The 18,372-nt window shown below is 34.1% G+C and overlaps 2 protein-coding genes across 2 annotated transcripts; both read right to left on the bottom strand.

Moving 5' to 3' along the window:
* Positions 1-2,689: 2,689 nt before the first annotated feature.
* Positions 2,690-5,818, bottom strand: LOC140862672 (uncharacterized). Its single transcript, XM_073265705.1, has 8 exons — positions 5,354-5,818; positions 5,001-5,182; positions 4,841-4,946; positions 4,642-4,666; positions 4,282-4,335; positions 3,784-3,954; positions 3,526-3,696; positions 2,690-2,751 (listed from the first exon to the last, which is right to left on the bottom strand). Exons 1-8 carry the CDS (start codon positions 5,816-5,818, stop codon positions 2,690-2,692), a joined length of 1,236 nt encoding a protein of 411 aa, XP_073121806.1.
* Positions 5,819-9,702: 3,884 nt separating this feature from the next.
* LOC140865381 (heavy metal-associated isoprenylated plant protein 39-like) lies at positions 9,703-10,691 on the bottom strand. Its single transcript, XM_073270004.1, has 3 exons — positions 10,535-10,691; positions 10,386-10,461; positions 9,703-10,307 (listed from the first exon to the last, which is right to left on the bottom strand). The coding sequence occupies exons 1-3, from the start codon at positions 10,538-10,540 to the stop codon at positions 9,937-9,939; spliced, it is 453 nt and encodes a 150-aa protein (XP_073126105.1). The 5' UTR covers positions 10,541-10,691; the 3' UTR covers positions 9,703-9,936.
* Positions 10,692-18,372: the final 7,681 nt, after the last annotated feature.

Here is an 18,372-nt window from a genome sequence, read left to right as displayed (position 1 = left end):
ACCCATAATTACCCTGATCCCTGATCTCTCTTCAGTTACAACGGTAACTTTCCTAACGGACGAAAATTAAAAACAGAGATTAAAGAGATAAATTCCCATAATTAAGGCAATAATCTGAGATAAATATTTCAATCCAAATATTCCAGAATTACCTCCACATCAGCCTAACTCCACTGAACCAAAAATCAATCACGAAAATTCAATTTTTTAGTAAATAGGGTAAATCATCAAAATTCGTCTATTTAGAACCTTACCCAAAAACCAGAACCCTATTAGCAAAAATGCATATGCATGACCTATTTTATGCCTAAACAGAGTGTAACATAAAATAAAAATGCAATCACAAGCAAAACAATATGTTGACGAGTGTAGTGTTGCCTCTCGTGTTGCCAACATCAACTCCAACATCATAGTTTTTCAAAAAGCATTTGAGACATACACACTTGATTACCCTTGATAAAGAAAATTTCAGAAGTGGTAGCTTTCACACTAATCGAACAGTCTTCATTGGACTCAATTAGGTAGCTTTTTTCATTTTCTTCCAATTTGGATAAAGTTCGTATTTATGACATTGGTCAACAAACTTTATAAAAGATTATGACACTGAATTTGCGAAACCACCTTTCACATGGAACAAGAACATGGAATACACGTACATCCCTCAACTACTTAGTGGTTTAGTCAGAGTCTATTTTGCAAGGGCCAGTGTGTTTCAAGAACAGTTTGCAGAAAAACTTGGCATTGAGTGAATCAACGAACTAGAGAATTAAACACCACACAAAACAGAATGAGTGCAGAATGTCTAAAAAAAAATAATGCATGACAAAAAAAACAACAATGTTGTCAGTAGTGTTGTAACACCGAAGACAACACATGCAAGAGATTATAATGCACACATGCTGAGAGACCTTCGAAGAGTTGAAAATCTCTCATGATCTAATGCTTTAGTAAAGATGTCTGCCAATTGGTTATTGGTTCCAACAAACTCCATTTGAATCATACATTTTTCTACCAAATCTCGAATAAAGTGATGACGAATGTCAATGTGTTTTGTGCGTGAGTGTTGAACTGGATTTTTTGATATATCAATAGCACTCGAATTATCACAATAAACAATGGGGGGTTCACTCTTAAAACCATAGTCTTCAATCATTTGGTTCATCCAAAGAAGTTGTGAGCAACAACTTCCGGCTGCCACATATTCAGATTCAGTAGTCGAAAGTGATACACAATTTTGCTTACGACTATACAATAAGACCAAATTATTGCCAAGGTAAAAACACCCACCCGTAGTGCTTTTTCTATCATTCACATCACCAGCCCAATCGGCATCACTAAAACCTACAAGGTTAGTGTTGGTTTCCCTTGTATACCACAATCCCAAGTCCAATGTACCCGAAACATATTTCAAAATTCTCATGACAACTTTTAAATGGGTTACCTTTGGATCAGATTGGTATCTAGCACATAAACACACACTGAACATGATATCAGGACGACTAGCAGTCAAATACAAAAGACTCCCTATCATGCTGCGATACATGGTGTTGTCAACACCAGCCGCAACACTGTCTTTTCCTAATTTTTCACTCGAGCTCATAGGAGTTTTCATGTTCTTAACATTCTCTTTGCAAAACTTTTTCACCAAGTTCTTTGCATACTTACTTTGACAAAAAAAAATTCCTTCATTTGTTTGCTTAACTTGCAATCCAAGGAAAAAAGTTAACTCTCCTACCATGCTCATCTCGAAAGTAGAAGACATGCATTCAACAAAATTATCAACATGTTTTTTAGAAGACGCACCAAAGATAATGTCATCCACATATACTTGACAAATAAGAATTTCACCTTTGGCCTTTTGAATAAAAAGGGTTTTGTCAACTTCACCTCGTTTGAATCCAATTTCGAGTAAATACTCGGTCAACCTACCATACCATGCTCGTGGAGCTTGCTTCAAACCATAGAGTGCTTTCTTCAACTTGTAAACATGATCCAGGTGATGTGGATCCTCAAAGCCTTTGGGTTGCTTCACATACACCTCCTCATTCAAAATACCATTAAAAAACGCACTATTCACATCCATTTGATAAAATTTTATACCCATATGACATGCAATAGCTAGCAATAGTCGGACTGACTCAATGCGGGCAACAGGAGCGAAGGTATCATCAAAATCAACCCCATCAACCTGCGTATACCCTTGAGCAACCAACCTTACTTTGTTCCTAATGATGTTTCCTGATTCATCGGTTTTATTTTTGAAAATCCATTTTGTACCAATAACATTACCATGATCAGGTGGTGGAACCAAAAACCAAACATCATTTCGGACAAATTGCTCAAGTTCTTCGTGCATGGCATTTACCCAAAATTAATCATTCAAATCATCATAGACATTCTTGGGTTCAATATTGGAGACAAAACAGGAATGCATTACCTGAGAGTACACAGAACTCATGCATACTAAACCAACCATCTTGCGGTAGTCAACCTTGTCCTTACCTCGAGTTTGCCTTGTTCCATGCACATCTCCAATAATCTGTGATGAAGGATGATTCTTCTGTATCTTGCTTGGAAGGTTCTTTTCAGTAATCATTTCAGCTTCCTCATTATTTTGGGAATTTTCCTCATGAATTTCTGAAGGAACCAGTGTTGTATTTGGTGTTGTAATATCTGAGGCAACACTGTGTTATTCGAGAGGAATTTCTAGCAAGCCTTCAACATCATCTTCAGCAGTTTTTCCTTTGAGATCTGCACCATCATCAAAAATGACATTAATGGATTCCATCATTATTCTGGTCCTAAGGTTATACATCTTATATGCACGACTATTAGTAGAATAACCAAGGAACAAATACTTATCACTCTTGGAATCAAATTTTGCTAGGTGATTTCTATCATTCAAAACATAACACACATAGCCAAATATATGAAAATAGTTAAGATTTGGTCTCTTTCCCATGAGTATCTCATAGGAAGTCATTGAACAACCACTTCTCAAATAAACCCGATTGGAAATATGGCACGCTGTGTTCAATGCTTATGTCCAAAATTTTTTGGAGATATTTTTTGAGCTCATCATGACCCTAGCCATCTCCTGCAACGTTCTATTCTTCCTTTCGGCAATTCCATTCTATTGAGGAGTTTTTGGGGTAGAAAACTCTTGTGAGATGCCCTTCTTATCACACAAAGAAGAAAACAATGAGTTCTCAAATTCCTTTCCATGATCAGTTCTGATCCTTGCTACAGTCAAAGTATGTAGGTTAGTAATCTTGGTAAACAACTTCTTAAAAACACCAAAAGTATCTGATTTTTCTCTAAGAAACTTTATCCATGTAAAACGAGAAAAATCATCAACACATACCAAAGAATACTTTTTACCTCCATAACTTTCGACTTCCATGGGACCCATCAAATCCATGTGCAAAAGTTCAAGACACCGTGTTGTCCCACAGTGTTGTAACACGGGATGCGCAACACGGGTTTGCTTACCTTTTTGGCATGCACCACAAACATATGGAGTACCAGTCTTCAAATTTGGAAGACCTCTGACAGCTTCATACTTACTCAGATTCTTTAAGGTCTTGAAATTCACATGTCCAAGTTTTTGGTGCCATAGACTAAACTCATCAATCTTTGAGTGTCTACATGCCAATTCTTCACATAGTTGGTAGCAGTTATCCACTGATCGTGTACCTGTGATAACACAATGATTAGCATTATCAAAAACTTCACACGTATTTTTATCAAACTTCACATGCAAATCATCATCACACAGTTGACTAATTGAAATTAAATTTGCATTAAGTCCTTCAACATGTAAGACGTTGTGAAGCTTTGGAAACCCTTCCACATTGAGTGTTCCTTTGCCAACAATCCTTCCTTTTGCACCTCCTCCATAGGTCACTCTACCACCATTCTGTTCAAGGTAGTCCGTGAGGTGATCTTTCAAACCTGTCATGTGCCAAGAGCTTCCACTATCAAAATACCAATTACCTGCAGTGTTAGCTTTCAAGTAAGTATAAATAACAAAACATCTAACATCAGGATTTTGTATCCAGACTTTCTTCATAGTGGGCCTCTTTCTGCCAGTGTTGCTCTTGGTGTTGGACAACACGGAGGGTAACACTTGCTTAGATTTCCACCAAACATAGTCATTTTTAAGCTTACGACAAAAAGGCCTGATATGACCAGATTTGAGGCAATAGTGACATACAAAAGGACGCTTCCATTGTTTTGGTTTAGGAACAGAAACATCTTTTTCAACAATGAGTTTCTTACCTTTCGAAGCAGTTGAAGGATGGTTCAAGGAATCATTACCTTCCTTCACAAACACTGGTGTTTTGGAGCATTCACCAGTTTCAAAAACACTTTCTTTAAAACCAAGTCCAAACTTATCATTCTTACCTATAGTCAAAATGGAATCAAGTTTGCTTGAACTGGAATTAAATTTATCAAGTGTAGTTTTTGCTCTTTCAAGTTCAGAATTCAGCAACCCTAATTCCATATCTTTCTTACTCATGAGAATTTCCAGTCTAGCCACAACAGCTTTCAATTCAGTATTCTCTTTTGTAAGAGTTGTGTTCAACTGATTCCTCTTGTTTCAATCACTGTATAACTCTTCATAGAGTTTTTGAATACCTTCCAGAGTATAAGAATCAGCTACCTGTTCTTCATGATTGCTGGAATTAACAAGGTTAGAAGCAACAAAATAAACAGATTTTTGAATAGTGTTGCGTCCAGGTGTTGCAACACCGGAGCCAACACCAAGAGGATTAATCTGAAAATTTTTCTTACTCTCCAGTAAAGCAGTAAAAGATATGAGATCTTCCTATTCAACCTTTTCTTGTTCTTCTTCAGAATCATCATCACTCAGAGAAACATTCATACCTTTCCGAAGGCGATTTGCGCATTCATAAGCATAGTGGCCATATCTCTTACATTCCCTGCATTGAATGTTATCAAAATTTTTGCTTGAGGACTGAACCTTACTTTCATACCTTTGACGAGGTCCTCGAGTAGCAGCAAGTTTTTGAGGCTTCTCTGAAGTAGGCATTCTAGGAAAATTTGAGGATTGTGTACTTTTCACATCCTTCTTTTCTTTCATTACCTTGAGATAATCAGTAAATTTCTTCGAGATCAAGACAATAGAATTTTTCTCAAGATCAGAATCCTTTACTTCCTGTTGAACTTCAGCAAAATCATTGTAAACATTATTAGATACTTGAAAAGCAATAGACTTACCTTTCGAGTCATCTTCGGCTTCCAACTCCATCTCATAGGTGCGAAGAGAACTAATTAACTCATCCAAACCCATTATAGATGTATCTTTTGATTCATCTATAGCACAAACCTTGGTGTGAAATCTTTTGGGAACAGAACGAAGCACTTTCGATACAAGTCTCTCGTTCGAAATAGGATCACCAAGAATAGATGCTTCATTAGCAAGGCTCTTCAACCTTCCATTGTATTCCATGATGGTCTCTGATTCCTCCATTCTTATTTTCTCAAATTTTGAAGTTATAAGACGCATCATTGTCTTCTTGACACTAGTCGAGCCTTCACAGTGGGTTTGTAGTTTCTCCCAAGCATCCCTAGCACAAGTACAAGTACCAATTAGATTAAACATGTTCATATCAACTGAAGTGAACATAGCATTAAGAGCTTTAGCCTTATAAATAGCCGCAGTATTCTCTTCGGCTGTCCATTGTGATCTTGGCTTTGGTCCTGGTACATCATCATCTCTCATCGGTGGTGTCCAGCCATCAAAAACACATTGCCAAGCCCTGGACTCAATGGATTGAATATACATGCTCATCTTCAATTTCCAAGGGCCGTAATTTGTTCCATCCAAAATAGGTGGACGAATTGCACTTGTGTACGGAGTGTCCATAACTAACCTGTAACACAAACCAGGAACACACTTAGTAAAGTCAAGTGGTGGCTCTGATGCCACGTGAAAAAAATGGTGTACGTGGTTGTTATGTAAAATAAGGCAGTGTTGTACTTCGTGTCGTAACACCAAAGACAACACAGTGCAGCGGAAATTTAAAGCGTAAATAAAACTCAAGTAATAACTTTTGCACGAGTATAAAACTCGTGCGGGTGTCTTAGGGCTAAATATCACTAGTAAACGTAAGAGCAGTCTTACAAAACAATCCTAGTGATTTTACGAAAAGTCATTAAACACTAAATTTCTCAACATGTTGAGAAATCAAACTTGCATCCTACAATACGACAAGGTATAAAAACTATTGGATGCAACTCTCGTGGCCTAAATTGAAGAGACAGTAAAGATTTTCGAACAACACTATTCCCACAGTGTTGTCTCTGATGTCTTCAACACGAACGGCAACACGGGGACATGCAACAACGATGGTTGCAAACCTTGCTTCAGAGTTCTTCAAATTCTTCAACAGAATTCTTCAGAGTATGCGCAGTGTATTATCGTCTGAAGCCTCACTTTTTCTTGTGCGTAGAAATCTTCTTTTATAGATAACCATCCAAGCTTTGAAGATTTCCTTAGATAGAGTCCTACAAGAATATGTAACAACATTTTAGTAGAAAATAAACTCTATCAATACATGGAAATCAAATCATGATAATATCAAATTATATTTTATCAAATAATCACATTATCACGATATGATTTAAACTTTGGCAAATATATCTTTAACATATACGAGATATACAGGAAATATTTACCAAATAATCTATTTGTCTAGAAACAAAATCTTCTAATTTTTAATTAATTGAGGCCAAAATATACAAGAAATAAAATTCCTTTCAACTTTCCCCAAAAAAACACACACACACGATGAAGCGAGCTGCATTCTGAGTCAAACTTTGAGATGGTAGTCGTTTTTTGTTTTTCTACTCATCACTTGACAGAAGTAAAATAATCTATTTTCTAACGTTCATCACTAAAATAAATATATATATATATATTCCAAAATTTATTAATAACCATATATCAAGAAAACGTACATGATCTGTCTCCATGTTAAATAATCATATCCATAATTTGACGTAGAATTTTGTACAAGAGTGAAACAAGAATCAAACAACAGCTCAAAAAGCGAGGGTCAATTCCAATAAGCTGTCATGTCTTAAACTAGGAAGGCATTTTCTGCCATTATTTGTTGTCCAAAGAGTATTAATCAATTATCAAATGGCCGGCTACGCTAACATTTTGCAATGGTTAAAAAAAGTACATGGGGCATTGGGCAATCAGAAAATAATTAAGAGTAAAGTTGTAAATTGACATTCCATTAATATTTTCAATTTAAGAAAATTATAGTTTTTTTTAGGGTAAGAAACTTATAGTTTTATTCTAGTAAGTTAGCTTGTTTTGAGTTTTATTTTTGTAATTTGTCGATGTTTGATTTCATTCATAATTTAGATTTTTGTTGGGTTTTTTTTATTCAGAAGTCATTAAACAATAGAATAATATTTTTCTTTGTCACTGATGTTATTTTACGTAGTTTCTGTAACGAAAATAAACTCATATTACAAACATTAAAATAACTCTAAGTAAAAACAAAAAAGAAAAATAACAAAAAACGAGGTTCAATATTTCAAAATCTATAGGAGGAAAAATACTTGTTGTTCCCTTTATTTTTATATATTAAATAAATTTTAATTTATATGATATATGTTTTATTCCCGCTGTGCGAAGTTACGAACTATGTAAGAGAACCTATATGCCAAATAAACGATACTTTGTTGGTTTAGTGGTTTGGGGCAAAAAAGAACCACCACTAAAAAACAGTTTGCTAAATTAAAATTAAACATTGATTAGTTACATGACCAAAATTCAAAAAATATCAATTTATAAATTAAAATTAAACATTGACTAGTTATATGACCAAAATTCAAAAAATATCAATTTATAAGACCAAAATTACAACTTTTTCTTTTGAATTTAGACACGAAATTTTGATAAATAGGGTATTTTAAAGTTTTATATAAAAATATATTTATCTCTGCCGAAAAACATAAATTTTAAACTTCAAATGAAACTCGCGTTTAGAAAAATCAGGGATCAAGAAATTATAATCTTTTAGCTGAGAATCTAAAATTTGTCTGTGTTCGTTATTAGCCTTAACCGCCTTACAACTTTTTTGACCAAGTCCGTAAGCCGTTAAAAAGAGTATATAACTTCGAAAAAAATTCAATAAAAAAATATTGAAATAAGTTTAAAATTTTGTCCTTTGATGATAAACTATAAATTTTCAAATGTTCTTTTAATCTTAATATTTAAAAATATAATATGCTACAAATATGTTCAAAAACAATTATTTTCATTATTTTCAAAATATTTTGCACTTTTTAATCATGAAATCAAAAGATTCCGTAATACTAAAATATACCGGCATCAAATCAAACATCTTGACAATTTTTAGATAAGCATCGAAAAGATGCAAGTGGGATCATTCCAAAATAATTTGAACAAATATATCATTTGGTCCCTTAGGCCTTAATCACTATCATTTTAGCTTTCAATTAATATGGAATATTTTGCTTGACTATGAAATCTAATATGCCTTCATTTGAGAAGGTGGCTCTTACCAAAATGTTTTTGTTCCACATTATTGATGCATTTTCGTGTTGGAGTTTATTTCCAAATCATTCGACTAAAATTTTCAAAAGTAATAGCAGTTGTTTTAAGAGACGTTCTCACAAATTTATATTCGTGTGATAACTCAAACTGGTCTATTTTTATAGTGAAAAGTAATATTTTGACATAAAAAAATAATATTATTTCATAAATTAAGTCGATTTGAGATCCAACTTTCAAAATTGACTCATGATATTTCATAAGAATTTTTATGTTAAGTAGCAAATTCATCATCATCAACTACTCAATCATTTGCGTAATAACCCAAGACCTACATGATGACTACTGAATATATATTAACACAAAAATCTTATCGACCGTCTCATTGATTAATTTTTTTACAAGAAATATTACCTTTTATATTAATTAACCTTATTAAAAACAGCTTATAGCTCTAAGAACTTATAAGCTGCTTTAGGAGCTTATAAATTGTCACGACTTATTTTAAAAATAAGTTGTTAAAGTGTTTGGATTAATTTATTTTAAATGAATTAAAGACGTTGATGTGTTTGACGTTATAAGATCTTTTTATTGTCAAAATTAAAAAAATTGTTATTCTTTGGAAATTTCATTCTTAAAAAATATTTAATATTTAATAAGTGGAGAACGTGTCGGTGATTTATGGAAATATAGAGGCTATTTTGGAGAAAGTAAAATTAAATTTTTTTCTTAAAAAAGTAGGGTTACTCCAAATTTTTTTAAAAATTTTATAAGTTGTCAAACAATTTATTTTGACCGTTTATAAACTGTTTGACCAAATTATTACCAAACAAATTGGAAGACCTTGTAAGCTCCAAAATAAATTATAAACTCAGCCAAACACCTTTTAAATGTATTATTTCAGTGTACATATAGACTAGGCTTTTGTATTTTTAACAACAATAAAATATTATACCCCTAATTGTTATGTTGTTTGTCTTTATTATTAGAACATCATTATCGATTCCTAGGGTTTAAAACATGTATAACATAGATTATTCTGATAATTTCACCGGTGATCAAAACAAAGCTATCTTGACTGAGATAAAATCTAAAGAAAATTTATATCAAATGTTGTTTCGATTTTATTGCCATCAACTCACTTGAAAAATAAATAACATTCAATTTAATCAAAATATTGGAAGAATAATTAATGAAATAATTATTCTTATATTTACATCATTAAAGCTCTTCCCCACTCTTAACTCTCTGAATATTTTTTGACATAATTAAATTCACAAACATTTACTATAAGTAATGCAATCATTACAAACTAATTAATTACCCTCACCTAGCATTACTACTACTCAGAACAATTTTAAACAAAATTTGTTAATTTAGCAAATAACACAGCCATTTGGATCCTCCTCCACACTCCGAGCATAATACGACGGCGCCGGCGCCGGCGCCGCCTGAGGATGCACATAAGGCTGGTACTGAGTATGGTGGTAATAAGGGTGTTGTTGATAGTAAGCATGATAAGCCTTGAGCATTTGGGCCGCCTCATCTTCTTTTTTCTTGGGCTCCTCCTTCTTGGCCTGCTCTTTCTTGGGCTCTTCCTTCTTCTTCTCCGGCTCTTTCGCCGGCCCCACGGTGACTATTTCCGTGTGGCAGAGCTTCCTCAGCTTCGCCACCACCGCCACCGGATCAATATCTCCGGTCACCGTCAACTTCTTGTCCTTTGAATCCATCGCAATCGACTCAATCCCTACAAAATAAATAACCAAATTCATTCGTCGAAACAAAGAATTTACTAGGTGTGGATTTATCAGAACAGTAACAGTACCTGAGATACCGGATATGTTCTTCATCGCTTTCTGCTTGGTTTTCTCATCCGCGAAGTCCAATTTCAACACAACTTTCTGCAGAAAACGGAAACATTAACAGCAGATCCCCAAAAAAAATTAAAAAAATTAAACCAAGATTAAGACCCACCATCATTTTGTTCTACTGGAAATGACCCAGATGAAGATTATGGAAGAATTTACTGGAAAAGAAAGGAGACGAAAGGTATGGAATGAAATCAAATAAAAAAAAAAGAAAAATATTAGGTAAGAATTGAATAAAGAAATGGTAATGGGAGAATTGGGTAATAAGAGAGTGGAGTGGAGCTTGGTTTATATAGCACAGGAGGATGTTAAATAATTGAAGATCTACGGTCAGCAATATTTCCGAGTCGAAGTAGTTGACTTGATCAAGCTGGCGATGGACCAATACGGCGACGTATTCGAAGCTTCGTGGAACCGCCAATCAATCGTAGTTGAAAGTGGACTTTTCAGAGATGCCATGACTGGGTCCGGTCCTGTCCGGTCCTCTCTCCCAAACAGAATTAAAAACATTGATGATCACCGTGACTCCCAAGTTTAGTACCAGATTTCTTGTTCGATATTTAATTGTAAATATTTCTTTCTTAAATCTGATAAATAACTTTTTTTTATTTATAAAATAAGGTTTTGGTGATGATAACCAAAAATCCTTTTGTGCATTTTGTGTTTTAGTCTCGTAAGTATTCAATTTTGGGTTTTGAGTTTTTAAATTAGGTCGTTTTTTTGGCGTTTAGTCATTTTCAATGTAGTGGCGACGTTGTTTTGGACGCGTTAATCGTTCTACTCCAATATTTTTCGGTGTCACATCAGATTGTCCGGTAAAAAAGGACCAAATGCTAAAATATAACTTACACTCAAAATCCAAAATTGCATATTTATCGGACAAAAACACAAAAATAGCAAGGTTTGAAGATCATTTAATTTTGACTATTTTTCCATTTAAATATTATTGCCTCGTTTTTATTTTCTTCTTATATATTTTTTTTTTTACGATTTTATGCCTCCCGACATAATTATGAAACCCAATTTAATTTTTAAAACATTTTTAGGAAAATGTTTTCATTTCACTGAGAAAAGAACACTCTTTTTTACTTTCGTTTTCTTCCCTCTAATTAAATTGTTACACATTTTATACTCGAATTATCAGAAGCCGATTTCCGAATAGGCCAACCCACACAAATAGGAGCAATGCAGCGCATCAAATATTGAAAGGAAATCAACCAAGATAGGCAGATCATGCACAATATTTGAAGCCCTTAATAACCAAAATTGAGGCTGAATGAGGCCTTGAAAAAGGCTGCAAATTCATCTCTCATCAGCCTACTCATTCACGTAAAAATTTGAAGGAGAAAAACACACTCATTCACAAGAAAACACTCCTAAATTTTTTCGACTCCCAAAGGCTGCAGAATTTTCGAGATTCTTGGGGCGACTCTGCCCAATTCTAGGAAAATATTATGTCAAAGTTCGAGCGACGGTCCACATCAAGAAACACACGTTAACAAGCTACAATGACCAAGGGATTTTCGAGCATCAAGGATTCTATCTCGTTTTCGATTCAAAAACAGTAAGTGGGTTTTGTTTCTTTTAAGTCATCTCTGTTTCAATTCGATGAAAATAGTTAAGTCTCGCTTCTATATAACTTGTTATTATTTAAGCACTATTACGAGAAACCATTGAATCTTTGTTTAGGCTTACTCATATTTTAATTTGGTATGTTTCTGCCTTAAGTATTGGTCATATACCATTTGATTTATGTTATGAATATATGATTCATTCCATTCCATATGGTTCAGTGAGTTATATATGCTTTAAACGGTTATGTATCCGCTTTAAAATTTGATCGTACATCATGTATATTATGTTCTCTGATTTGTATATGTTTCATTCACTCCCTTTGATTCATTCATTATGTTTCGAGAGTTTGAAACGACATTGTTATTATTTGATTTTGAAGCGAAAAAATATATGATAAGATATGATTCTTTGCGGTGAGTATAAAATCGTAATTTATTGTCCTTTATTGTGGGTATAAAACTATAATATATGGCCAACTTCTGAAATACTATTGAATATCGCTAATTACATAGTTGACTAATACTGATTAGATTATAACACATATTTTCAACCAGTAGAACATCATTTATTATGATTTTTTCGTGAAAAATCTTAAGGTTATCCACGATTTTACACTTAGAATTATTTCCAAAAGTAATTTTTGGGCCACTGCATTTGCTTATTTCTGAAATCAATAGAGCTTGTCCTGTCATATGTATTGAACAACCACTCTCTAGATACCAGATTGAGCCGCTGACTTTTGTTTTTCTCTCCATTTCTTGTTGTCACAAGGGTAAGTAACTAGTACTCAATCTATTTGGATCCGAAATTGGTTAGTCCCTTTAGAACCCATATTTTTCTTACTTTGATTGACGCAATAATTTTGGTTCCCAAAGGAGTGTGTGCATTAGAGTTTCTACTGGAATGACTTTTAACCATGTTAGGATCGAGTATAAGGGTCGTGTGAACTTCCTAAACTGATTGTACTGTAGCAGTTGATCACTGACGATGCTAAACTAAGTTCAGTTGAGGTTGGTCAATAGAACTGCTTTCTTTCTTGTATGTAGATATTAATTGAAAAATAAATAATATGTGCAGAAAGATTTCAACTAACGGATTAGAACTTAAATCAAATAATCAGACTGAATTTGTGTGTGAGTGAGTGTGCTCGACTGAAATATGAGTAAAACAGAAAAGTAAGAACATGCGTATTTGTTTATAGATGTTTGGAACTAAATTCTACTACGTCACCTCTTCTTCCACCTCGAAAAGATTTCTCTAGAATATTTTGACTATTACAACACTTTGCAACAACCCGATCCAAGATTAGGGCTTATCCAACTACTTATCTCAGAACTCCTAAACACAATCTCAAGGACTCAGCCCTCGACTGATTCTTGTTACAACAGTAGTGTTTGACAGTTCACTAAACTGATCTATTACAAGGTTTGTAGCTTGATAAACTTTGGCACAATGTGATCCTACACTTGATCAAATATATCTATGTGCGTGTGCTTGATCAGTTTGCTTCAGTTGAAGCTCTTGATTGAAAATAGATGAGTAGAGAAGCCACCAAAGAATTAAGAATAAGTAATGCAACAAGTATCAAAAGCATGTGTTTTTTTTAGGTTTGATGCAGGAGTCATCAAAACATCATTAACGATCTAAAATTAACTAGATATGAGGATACACAAGATAATAATAAAAAAAAAACAGACCATTCTAACTCCAACAGCTAAATACGTAAAAGAAACAATTATGTGATACAATTACCTTCCATTTTTTTAAATTTCTTTTACGTATTTAGCTGTAAAAAAAAGCACACGATCAGATATCTTAAGTATATCAAACAGAAACAACAGAAATAACATTTTGATTTAATAAAAAAATAATGGAAAAGAGTTATATTGTGGTTAATATGATCCAGATGATAAAATTGAACCTAGCCCATTTTTTTGCAAATCAACTTAGAATGTTAAGTGGCCATACGTTATTCAAAAACCATCCATCAGCAGCAAAATTTTTTCTCTACTCAAGATTTAGCTATAGCTGAAGAAGTAATTTACAATATTTGGCGCGATAAAAATTATAACCTATTAGAAAGAATCTTCCCTAAAATTCAAAAGAATTTTTTGTCAGAATTGATGCAAGTTGCATCCATCAAATACACCAAGATTTATTATCCATAATCACAAGAGCACATTCTAATCTAAATCCAGCAGATACCGAAAGACATATCACAGATACCACAATAATGAAAGCAGTGGGTAGGTAAAAGGATGCGAACGAATTCTTGAACGAAAAGAAGATGCTAATGGAGCTGCTCCACTTTGTGTTGTACATTGACCGCTTAATTCGGTATCAACTAGCAAGTGCACTAGGTCAAGTAATAGTAAAGTGGACAGAGAGTCCAAGTATCGATCCCACAGGGACTGTTGTCAATTCTCAAGAATTAATTATTTTACTTAATCTAGACAAAATAATAAAACAAGAACTAAGAATTAAATAAATATTTAATTACTAAAATAAAATAATAATTAAAATAAAAGAAGAATAATTCAATTAAATAGAGACAATCAAGACGCACGTGCAAACACATGTAAAATTAAGGATTCTTATTTATCTTAAATCATGGCGAATTCTCCTAAATTATTTAACAGTCTATTTCTAGAACAATTAAACCTATTCAAATATTGACGGATCAATCTTTCATAATTCAAATCAAATTCGAATGCATTAGAAATTATGAGAATTCAGTTTTCACCTAAAACCGCATACTGAAACCGAATACTATTTCTAGTCGGTTTAACCATATGTTAATTATTGGAGAGATCAAAATCAATTCCTAACCTTTCGACTCGAAATTAATTAACAAGCAAGTAAATAATTTATCAGGTTATTCACAAGACATAATTTAAATCCAAAAATCAATAATTTGAAGAAAGATCTAAAAATCCCAAATCAAAATCCACATGTTCAACATAAAATTGTTCGGCCCAATCTCGCCGTCTTGGTTGAAGAAAAACTAATCAATAAACGAAAATACAGTTCAAATAAAAGTTTAATAATCAAAAGAAAAAGGGAAGAAAAACTCGAATGGAGCGTTCTTCAATCTCGAAGCCTCCTAGCCGCCGCCTCTCTGATGCGATTCGAACTCTCTTTCACGTCTGACAATCTCCTATTTATATGTCTTTGAAAGCCCAAGAAATAAAGCCCGGAAACTTGAAAGTTTTAATTCCCGAAAATTCTATTTTTTTCTGATTCTACGACATGCACGGACCCTGGATAAGGGTCCGTGTCTAGGTCCGTGCATTAAACTATAAACGCCGAATTTTTTACGAGGATGCACGGACCCGTATTCGGACCCATGCACGGGGTCCGTTCATACATCCTTGCCTGCGCACAGCTTTCTTGAAAAATTCATATCTTCAGTTCTAGCCATCGGATCGAGCTGAAATTTGGACAGCAGCTTCAAAACATCAGGAAATGCATTTTGAACGGTATAGATTGGATTTTGAGCTCTATAAAATTAAATTTTAATTTTTGACCAAGGCTGCTCCGTAATTAATGCTTCACAAATTTATTTTCCTACAAAATTAACACCCGAGGAGTGAAATACACACACATGTACTAAAACACATAAAATCACATAAAATAAAATAAATGCACACAAAATAAACATAAAAAAATCACGAACTAATGCATACAAAATATACTTATCAACACCCCCATACTTAACTCTTGCTCGCCCTCGAGCAAGACATGCAAAAACAATATGCAAATAAAAACATAAGTAAGGATGATTCATAAATGTGCACAGCCTCCGAGAAGTTCAATCACAAAACCAAAAACACAGACATGCTCTCAACTTTTCATAATACGCTTTCGGTTTAACATGAACATGTGTGTGTCAAATGTCATTCCGGTTTCATGCAACTTAGATCGAATTCGTCTCAAATCTGTTTAGGGACCTATGACAAATCAGTGCAAGTATCACAATCTAGTTCCCATTCCTTCCAACGACCTATAGACTAAACCCACCTCCCTTGAGATAATGTATTACACACCTCCGGATTTTGCACCCGGTATTGCTTTAGCCCCAATAATTACCCGCTGACTTAGCTATAACTTGCTAGGATACGAAAAATCATTCTATTTTTTCTTTCTAATCCCCTCGTCTATAGCCCGGATGGAGCATCATTCCCATTTAACCTGTATACTTAGCCTTAAATTTAATTTTTTAATAGGATTTTAATCCTTTCAAGGCCCGGATGGAATTGAATATTTTTTTTCTAGGTGCCCCCAAGATCATAAGTGTCTTACTAGAGCCTCATCAAAATTCATAGAACACAATTAAGATCCACAAACCACCTATTGCCGTGCAATGGTCAAACAGACATAAACTTCATCAAATCTTTCGCTACAATTCACTGGTCTAACATTAGTGCTTAAAAATATTCACGGTTCAACCTACAGTTTCTCATGTTCAGTCAAGAGTAAAATTTTTCAAAAAACCATTTTTTTTTTCAAATAAACTTCATCATCATTGGCTATTATGACTCATCCAACTCATGCAAGACAACACAAACGAACAAAAACAAACAATATGAAAACAAACACGAAACATGACAGATGCAACACAAAAACATAGATAATAATGCAATAACTAATCTACCCTCCCATACTTATCCAAAGCATTGCCCTCAATGCTCCAGAACAATAAACAGAATGCAAGACAAACAAAAACACAATGAAAACAAAAATAACACTCCCCTGGTTTTTTATTCATCCTCTTTCTTCTTGACAGTATCCGCTGGGACGGTATCAACAGTCTAGATTTATCGGCGGGCACGGCAAACTGGCATGGGAAAGAAACAAAAATCAAATAAAAACAAAACAAAAACAAAATAAAAAGCAAAAACAAAAACACTGGGTTGCCTCCCAGTCAGCGCTAAATTTATAGTCTATATCCTGACTATGCAGAAGCCACCATCAAAGAGCGGCTGCCGCCCATAGGAAGAATCATACGACTCTACGTATGGGTCTTGATTTCCTTCGCCCTCAAGCTTGGCGTGATATATACTTTGTAAGCTCGTCGGTCCAACAACACTTGGTCTGAAATTTTTCTTTTGGAAGGAGACTCCGAATCTAGGCTGAAGCTCATAAAGGATGGAATATGTTGGAGGTGACGTCAATGGCAAGAAAGAATCTTCTAATGGTGTACATGGAACGACCATTGACGAGGTAAAACATGTAGCCTTGTATGTTTCTTCCTCCTCCAAGTCCACTATTGGCTCTTCTTCACAAGAAAATTCCTCAAAAATTATTTCTTCATGCGCTGGCTCAGTTACTTCACTCTCTTGGCAGATCTCCAAATTTGGTTCTCTAAGAAGCGCAATCTGTTCATCCAAAATACCCCAAGACTTGATACGGCTTTCTAAGAATTGATTTGTCTCTGTCTGTTGCCGCAAAAGATTCTCCAACTGAGCCACATGATCCTCAAAATACCCTACACACTCTTCTTGATGCTCCGGTGGTTGGTTTGAAAAATTTTTAGAGTCGATATCTGGAGGATATTGGTGATTCCAACCCTACAGTGAAGGATCACAATGCCAATACTAGTCGAAATCTGCCATATCATTTAACAAGTGCATCGCACTATTTTCATCTCTGCTGAACAAGTGACTGCCAGTGGCCAAAGCTCCATAATCTACCCAACGTCTTGTTAGCTCATCCAAACCACCATAAAAAATTTGAACTAAAGTGTAGTTCGAAAAATCATGACCTCTAAACCTGTTAGCCAAATCATTGAATCTTCCCCAAGCAGCATAGAAGGGCTCCGAGTATTGTTGTTCAAACCTTGTGAACACCTGTCGATGATCCATCTCCAAGTACCTCACAAGTAAGAAAAATAATAATTAATAATTAAAAATAAAAAAAATGCAAGAAAAAAAATGTCTAGTCTCAAACAAATAATCTATCCTAATATTAACTGAACAGTCCCCGGCAACGGCGACAAAAACTTGACCGCTTAATTCGGTATGAACTAGCAAATGCACTAGGTCAAGTAATAGTAAAGTGGACAGAGAATTCAAGTATCGATCCCACAGGGACTGTTGTCAATTATCAAGAATTAATTATTTTACTTAATCTAGACAAAATAATAAAACAAGAACTAAGAATTAAATAAAAATTTAATTACTAAAATAAAATAATAATTAAAATAGAAGAAGAGTAATTCAATTAAATAGAGACAATCAAGACGCACGCAGGTCCCGAACAAATTATGCAAACACATGTAAAATTAAGGATTCCGATTTATCTTAAATCATGGCGAATTCTCCTAAATTATTTAACAGTCTATTTCTAGAACAATTAAACCTATTCAAA

This window comes from Henckelia pumila, chromosome 4 (assembly GCF_033568475.1).
Source record: "Henckelia pumila isolate YLH828 chromosome 4, ASM3356847v2, whole genome shotgun sequence".
Lineage (NCBI taxonomy): Eukaryota > Viridiplantae > Streptophyta > Magnoliopsida > Lamiales > Gesneriaceae > Henckelia > Henckelia pumila.
The sequence above is the reverse complement of the archived record's forward strand: the minus strand, read 5'-3'. Positions and strand labels throughout refer to the sequence as shown.

Coding starts and splice junctions, on each gene's coding strand:
- LOC140865381 (XM_073270004.1), bottom strand. Junction 10,308..10,385: donor GAACATATCCGGTATCTCAG/GTACTGTTACTG, acceptor TTTATTTTGTAG/GGATTGAGTCGATTGCGATG.
- LOC140862672 (XM_073265705.1), bottom strand. CDS start 5,818: ATGAGCATGTATATTCAATCCATTGAGTCCAGGGCTTGGCAATGTGTT. Junction 5,183..5,353: donor CCAAAAGATTTCACACCAAG/GTTTGTGCTATA, acceptor GAAGTTCAACAG/GAAGTAAAGGATTCTGATCT. Junction 2,752..3,525: donor TCTTCCAAATTTGAAGACTG/GTACTCCATATG, acceptor ATGATGGTGCAG/ATCTCAAAGGAAAAACTGCT.